At 37.0% G+C, this 8,481-nt stretch overlaps 1 protein-coding gene across 1 annotated transcript; it reads right to left on the bottom strand.

Moving 5' to 3' along the window:
• Positions 1 to 6: 6 nt before the first annotated feature.
• On the bottom strand, positions 7 to 6,867 carry LOC144442195 (uncharacterized). Its single transcript, XM_078131476.1, has 3 exons — positions 6,458 to 6,867; positions 5,624 to 5,799; positions 7 to 1,123 (listed from the first exon to the last, which is right to left on the bottom strand). The coding sequence occupies exons 1-3, from the start codon at positions 6,809 to 6,811 to the stop codon at positions 1,102 to 1,104; spliced, it is 552 nt and encodes a 183-aa protein (XP_077987602.1). The 5' UTR covers positions 6,812 to 6,867; the 3' UTR covers positions 7 to 1,101.
• Positions 6,868 to 8,481: the final 1,614 nt, after the last annotated feature.

Here is an 8,481-nt window from a genome sequence, read left to right on the forward strand (position 1 = left end):
AACAAAGTGCAATGATATAATTTTTAGCAGCATATGAATCGACTCTCTGGACTTCTTAATGTAGAACCGAAGCAGTAACCCTTTGTTGTTTCCAAGATATTGTCACTTAGCCCCTAAATCTAATCTGTAATCAGTGTAGTGAGAAGCATTAGAGAGGATTGATGACATCAAAAATGGAAAGATACTTCAGGTTTATGCAATACATTGAATTGGAGAAAACACAACTAAATTTCTAAGGTTACATTGATCATAGGTAGACACTGGATTGAGTTTTGTGTGTTGTAGAGAAAAAAAGATAATGTTAGAAATTATGAAAACAACTAATGCAATCCTCTTGCAATCTATGTTTCTAAAAATGATGCAAAATTACATTTCTGGCAACTTACTACCTACTGTGATTAAACTTACACCAGTCCAGTGAATACACTATTTCTGGTAACTTAGTACAACTGTGGTTAAACTTACACCAGTCCAGTGAATACACTATTTCTGGTAACTTAGTACAACTGTGGTTAAACTTACATCAGTCCAGTGAATACACTATTTCTGGTAACTTAGTACAACTGTGATTAAACTTACACCAGTCCAGTGAATACACTATTTCTGGTAACTTAGTACAACTGTGGTTAAACTTACACCAGTCCAGTGAATACACTATTTCTGGTAACTTAGTACAACTGTGGTTAAACTTACACCAGTCCAGTGAATACACTATTTCTGGTAACTTACTACAACTGTGATTAAAGTTGCACCCGTGAATATTTAAAGAATTTTACCACAAAATGAGGCATATTTTTAATCAGCACCTTACTAGCATTCTTTGCATGTGTATGTTGTCTGAAAATCATCTTAACATATTAATTCCACAGCTGAAAAGTAGATCAAGAAAATATGTGTTAATACCACCCAAAACCTACACATTGGAATGTGACAGTTGTATCAAAGGAGTTTTTCAAAGTTTGGTAAGACTCATGGCTGACATGAAGCTGCACTTCCTTGGTACAAACACCAGGGTCTGGCAATGTAGATATTGGTATGCTACTGAACCATATGAAAATTTTCCAGGGCATATTCCTGTCGCCTGTTATACACTGCAAAACATCATGGATAGAGGGTTTGGTATCTGGGAAAAAAGAGAATAAAATATATTATATGCAACAGTTTTTTATGATATGTTAACTAATTTCTGAATAAACTAGCTCTCTTAGTCCTTACGGTTGCCCACAATTAACCAATACTCCATGATTATGTTAAGTCTGGCTATATTGGTACTTAACCTATGCTATTTCAGAACCCATTACCTTCCAGGAAGGAGCATATGAGCCCATATAGCCATTGGTCCTTACTAGTTGAAGGGTGATGATGTGTAATGACAATGACATAAGTGTATGTTCATCATAGAAGCATGGCGATTCAAACACAAGTTTTCTTCTTCCACTTTAGAATCTGAAACAGGCATGTTTTGAACTAATGACTTGACATATCCTTCTTCAGTTAAACCGGATCTGACAGAATGATCAAAATTTGAATAAACTGGAGATGTAAAGGTTATTTGTTCAAAGCATGTCTGTATTTCAATCAAAGTTGTCAAAGAGAACTTGTGTTTGTGAATAATATACATTTGTACCTGATATATGAGCCAATGACCCAATTACTGTATCAAAAGCAAAAAATGACATTAAGTTTGGACTCACAAGTCTTCATCAAAAATGCACTCCCTCACATGCTTTACTTCTATCATGATTTTAAATGACATTAGTAATAAATAGGAAAAAATTTTAATAAATTTTATATGTATTATAAAAGTGTCTGCGACATGCGGGATAGGACTGGATTTAGATAATTGACCCATTTGGCCAAGGTCAAAGGTCAGGGTCTCCAATGAAAGTTTACACCTAATAATTTAGGGATAGACACTATAATGTAGTCTCTATGTATTCAAATTTTCGAGTTATGCCATAAATAGTCATTGTTAACAACAAACATGGCTGGCATGCCACTTGGACACTTGTGTATGTTGTGAACTGAAGTGACTTGCACATGTCCCATATGACAAGTCATCTTTGCGCCTGGCTTAAAAGTAACTGGATATTGCATGTCTGAGAAATGCATTATGGACGGACTAACAGACCCACTGTAATAATCAATTAAACTGAGCTCTTTTTTTCGCAACTGCATGCTTTGAGGCAAGAAGTAGTGAATTTATTATTCATCTATCATAAATGTACTTCTACTTAGGCCCTTGAGGCAACTCAAGACAAATGCTTGGTGAGTGAATGTGAAACAAGTTTCAAACTGGTATTATAACTCATGCTATACAGCAGTACTATTATGTATGGTACTCTGTATGGTACAGCTGTACTACTATTATGTATGGTACTCTGTATGGTACAGCTGTACTACTATGTATAGTACTATGTATGGTACAGCTGTACTATTATGTATAGTACTCTGTATGGTACAGCTGTACTACTATGTATGGTACTCTGTATGGTACAGCTGTACTACTATGTATGGTACTCTGTATGGTACAGCTGTACTACTATGTATGGTACTCTGTATGGTACAGCTGTACTACTATGTATGGTACTCTGTATGGTACAGCTGTACTACTATGTATGGTACTCTGTATGGTACAGCTGTACTATTATGTATGGTACTCTGTATGGTACAGCTGTACTACTATGTATGGTACTCTGTATGGTACAGCTGTACTACTATGTATGGTACTCTGTATGGTACAGCTGTACTACTATGTATGGTACTCTGTATGGTACAGCTGTACTACTATGTATGGTACTCTGTATGGTACAGCTGTACTACTATGTATGGTACTCTGTATGGTACAGCTGTACTACTATGTATGGTACTCTGTATGGTACAGCTGTACTATTATGTATGGTACTCTGTATGGTACAGTTGTATCATTATAGTACTATATGTATGGTACAGCTGTACTACTATTATAGTACTATGTATGGTACAGCTGTACTACTATGTATGGTACTCTGTATGGTACAGCTGTACTACTATGTATGGTACTCTGTATGGTACAGCTGTACTATTATGTATGGTACTCTGTATGGTACAGCTGTACTACTATGTATGGTACTCTGTATGGTACAGCTGTACTACTATGTATGGTACTCTGTATGGTACAGCTGTACTACTATGTATGGTACTCTGTATGGTACAGCTGTACTACTATGTATGGTACTATGTATGGTACAGCTGTACTACTATATGTATGGTACTCTGTATGGTACAGCTGTACTACTATGTATGGTACTCTGTATGGTACAGCTGTACTACTATGTATGGTACTATGTATGGTACAGCTGTAGTATTATGTATGGTACTCTGTATGGTACAGCTGTACTACTATGTATGGTACTCTGTATGGTACAGCTGTACTACTATGTATGGTACTCTGTATGGTACAGCTGTACTACTATGTATGGTACTCTGTATGGTACAGCTGTACTACTATGTATGGTACTATGTATGGTACAGCTGTAGTATTATGTATGGTACTCTGTATGGTACAGCTGTACTACTATGTATGGTACTCTGTATGGTACAGCTGTACTACTATGTATGGTACTCTGTATGGTACAGCTGTACTATTATGTATGGTACTCTGTATGGTACAGCTGTACTACTATGTATGGTACTCTGTATGGTACAGCTGTACTATTATGTATGGTACTCTGTATGGTACAGCTGTACTACTATGTATGGTACTCTGTATGGTACAGCTGTACTACTATGTATGGTACTCTGTATGGTACAGCTGTACTACTATGTATGGTACTCTGTATGGTACAGCTGTACTACTATGTATGGTACTCTGTATGGTACAGCTGTACTACTATGTATGGTACTCTGTATGGTACAGCTGTACTACTATGTATGGTACTCTGTATGGTACAGCTGTACTACTATGTATGGTACTCTGTATGGTACAGCTGTACTACTATGTATGGTACTCTGCATGGTACAGCTGTACTACTATGTATGGTACTATGTATGGTACAGCTGTAGTATTATGTATGGTACTCTATATGGTACAGCTGTACTACTATGTATGGTACTCTGTATGGTACAGCTGTACTACTATGTATGGTACTCTGTATGGTACAGTTGTATCATTATAGTACTGTGTATGGTACAGCTGTACTACTATTACAGTACTATGTATGGTACAGCTGTACTACTATTATAGTACTATGTATGGTACAGCTGTACTACTATGTATACTAGTAGTACTATGTATGGTACAGCTGTACTACTATGTATACTAGTAGTACTATGTATGGTACAGCTGTACTACTATGTATACTAGTAGTACTATGTATGGTACAGCTGTACTACTATTATAGTACTATGTATGGTACAGCTGTACTACTATGTATACTAGTAGTACTATGTATGGTACAGCTGTACTACTATTATAGTACTATGTATGGTACAGCTGTACTACTATGTATACTAGTAGTACTATGTATGGTACAGCTGTACTACTATGTATACTAGTAGTACTATGTATGGTACAGCTGTACTATTATAGTACTATGCATGGTACAGCTGTACTACTATTATAGTACTATGTATGGTACAGCTGTACTACTATGTATACTAGTAGTACTATGTATGGTACAGCTGTACTACTATGTATACTAGTAGTACTATGCATGGTACAGCTGTACTACTATTATAGTACTATGTATGGTACAGCTGTACTACTATTATGTCTAGTACTATGTATGGTACAGCTGTACTACTATGTATACTAGTAGTACTATGTATGGTACAGCTGTACTATTATAGTACTATGCATGGTACAGCTGTACTACTATGTCTAGTACTATGTATGGTACAGCTGTACTATTATAGTACTATGTATGGTACAGCTGTACTACTATGTCTAGTACTATGTATGGTACAGCTGTACTACTATGTCTAGTACTATGCATGGTACAGCTGTACTACTATGTCTAGTACTATGTATGGTACAGCTGTACTATTATAGTACTATGTATGGTACAGCTGTACTACTATGTCTAGTACTATGTATGGTACAGCTGTACTACTATGTCTAGTACTATGCATGGTACAGCTGTACTACTATGTCTAGTACTATGTATGGTACAGCTGTACTACTATGTCTAGTACTATGTATGGTACAGCTGTACTACTATGTCTAGTACTATGCATGGTACAGCTGTACTACTATGTCTAGTACTATGTATGGTACAGCTGTACTACTATGTCTAGTACTATGTATGGTACAGCTGTACTACTATGTCTAGTACTATGTATGGTACAGCTGTACTACTATGTCTAGTACTATGTATGGTACAGCTGTACTACTATGTCTAGTACTATGTATGGTACAGCTGTACTACTATGTCTAGTACTATGCATGGTACAGCTGTACTACTATGTCTAGTACTATGTATGGTACAGCTGTACTACTATGTCTAGTACTATGTATGGTACAGCTGTACTACTATGTCTAGTACTATGTATGGTAAAGCTGTATTACTATTAATGTATAGTACCCAAATAACATTAAAGGTGACAAAAAACATGAAACCAACAGCTTAAATTCATACAGTACCTCCATGTCAATAACTCCAGTGTTTGGTTCAACGTCAGATTGGTCCTCACTTCACTGATGGACAGATTATCAACATCTACATTACAAACTTTTTGATGATTTTCCAAACAGCCTATAGTAACTTCCTTTCCACAATTCACACAGGATACTTTGGCTGCCTTACTTTCTCGCTCTTCCTAAAGCAGAAAAAAAAATACAAATAATTAAATCTTACTTGATTATTTAATGTTTAATTAAAAAACAGTAGTTACAAACATTTATCAAGCTATACAGGTCTTCCTTAGGGCCACAAGCTTGACTAGTTCCTAGGAACTATTTTTACAATATCCATTTTGTGTAAATTTTGATATTTTGTATATTTGTGGATAAATTTAGAGTATTTTGTAAGTCTATAAATTTCTGGCAATAAAAGTTTTTATATTAGTATATATTAGTATTTGTTAAATGCTGATATCAATTTTTTTTAAGGTGGTATGTATGTAAAAGGTACACAAGTTCTCTTGTCATTTTGTGCCAGTTTTACCAGCTTTCCACCTTTCTATTGCTGGGGTTCCCATACCTTAAACACCGGGATATGGCCAAGGTCAGTTAAAATATAATCGATACACACAAACCAAATAAAATATCTCTTTTGCCAAATCTGATGTGTGCTGAAATGAGTGTCTAAGAAAAATAAATCATCATTCCAGTATTTTCAAAGCTTCAACCTATCATAAGATCAATCTGTATATGTTAGCTATGTGCCCCTTATGTATTAGTCTTTCTTTGTATAAATTTGTTTTAAAATCTATTTCCTTGTTAATACCTATTATTCATTTCACAAATTCCACTTACCTCACAGTGAGCGCTGCTAGCGCTGTGATCTATCTGCATATTCTTTTGCAGGGGTCTCACATAAGCTACAGCGTGCTTTAACACGGACTCGTCCCTAAAATAAGGTACCGAATAGCCACTGCTAGGCATGGGTAGAGTTGTTAGTAGTTTGCCACCAGCATGCATGTTCCTGTATATTATAAATCCACCACCATCTGCCAGTTTAGGATAATGACGGTATAGAGTTTCCTGCAAATGTTCGAAACCACCATCCCCATCAAACGTTATTTTTCGCGTGCCCAGTCCCACCTTCCTAAGTTCCTCTCGTTCCAGTAGGGATGGTACACAAGACGTATCGTCACTGTCGTGGTGCATGTCTTACTGCTTCCGGGTCGATTACCGTTGTGATCCTCAGCTTACTTGTTAGAATCTGAAGAAAACTTCTATGACGAAATATGACGTAGGGTATGACGCGTCGTGACGTAGTTGAGTTGACAATCAGCCATCCTAAGGGGTACCAGTTTGGTAATAGTAGAGAGGTTTAGATGCGCGTATGTACGTGTGTTCTATACGTGTAGCGTCATAGTCACGTGATTCGAAGCAACTCAGGCGTTCTGTATCAAACGACGCTACGTCAAAATGGCGGTCTACACGTATCTGTAAATACGTGTTGAGTTTTTGTCATTTTCTTCGATTAAAAGGCGTATTTTTTATATCAAAGTTCGGAAGCGTAACGTTAAACTAATTGTTTGGTTTTTGGTTTGGGTAGTTGCAGAAAAAATGGCAAAACTACGGACAAATTTAGAAAACAAAGACGTGTCTGGCCTTCTGGAAAGAAGATGTCAACGCGCGCGTTCACTTTCCACTGTTTTTCACGTTTGTGTTTTAGAACGCATAACTAAACACAATTTTGTACGCGTCATTACTTGTACGCCTGCACTATCATGCTCCCGTAGGCGTACGCGTTCGAACGTGTATCTAAACCTCTCTAGTATAGATTGATTCATCCGCCAGATGCATTGACTTGTCGTTTTTTCAAGAGTTTGACTATCATCCAGACCTGACTTATTACTTGATGTTCCTGACTTGTCATTTGACGGACCTGACTTATCACTTGACGTTCCTGACTTGTCAATTGACGGACCTGACTTATCACTTGACGTTCCTGACTTGTCAATTGACAGACCTGACTTATCACTTGACGCTCCTGACTTGTCAATTGACGGACCTGACTTATCACTTGACGTTCCTGACTTGTCAATTGACGGACCTGACTTATCACTTGACGCTCCTGACTTGTCATTTGATGTACCTGACTTGTCACTTGATGTACCTGACTTATCACTTGACGAGTTCGACTTTTGACGTGGATTACGCTCCATACTCGTTGTTCATGGCCTTTGTAAGATATTGCCTTTCCTCTTACAGATGCATCAGTCTTCACTTCACTAAGTACAACGAACACATTCGCAGCTTAGAATCTTCCCTTCCATTAAATGACCTTCGTTTTTTGGTAGCGGTTTTAGATTCGTGAAGGTAAGTGTTCTCCTTATTACAAACACGGCAACACAGGCAATCAACCCGCAATGTTGGCCATATTTGATTTACGGAAAAAGTGCCAAGCATAACATTACATTCTACCCATGGACTACTGAACATAGCTGACAGTATAAGCGAGAAACACAAATAGAAACTTCTTTTTGAGCGAATGATCTTTATTATTATACAATAACACGTAAGGTGTGTGTGTATGTGATGTTGTAAAGCTCACACATGTACACATTATGAACAAGTAGTGTGGGGAAAATCCATACTTCATTGACTTTCCTGAACAACAACAATCTAAGGGCTTTCATATGAACCCTCTCATAATGTTCAGTCTGGAGGTCAGTGCACTGCCAGCTTTCTACTAAAAGAATGATTTCAGAACATCTGAGACCATTGTACATAACAGGATAAGATAAATAAACACAAGACTAATCAGATTGATGTTTGTTATAAGGAGTTACGTATTGATAATTGAGTATTTCGTCACGGTAAATGGC

The sequence above is a fragment of the Glandiceps talaboti genome, chromosome 11, assembly GCF_964340395.1.
Source record: "Glandiceps talaboti chromosome 11, keGlaTala1.1, whole genome shotgun sequence".
NCBI classification, from domain to species: Eukaryota; Metazoa; Hemichordata; class Enteropneusta; family Spengelidae; genus Glandiceps; species Glandiceps talaboti.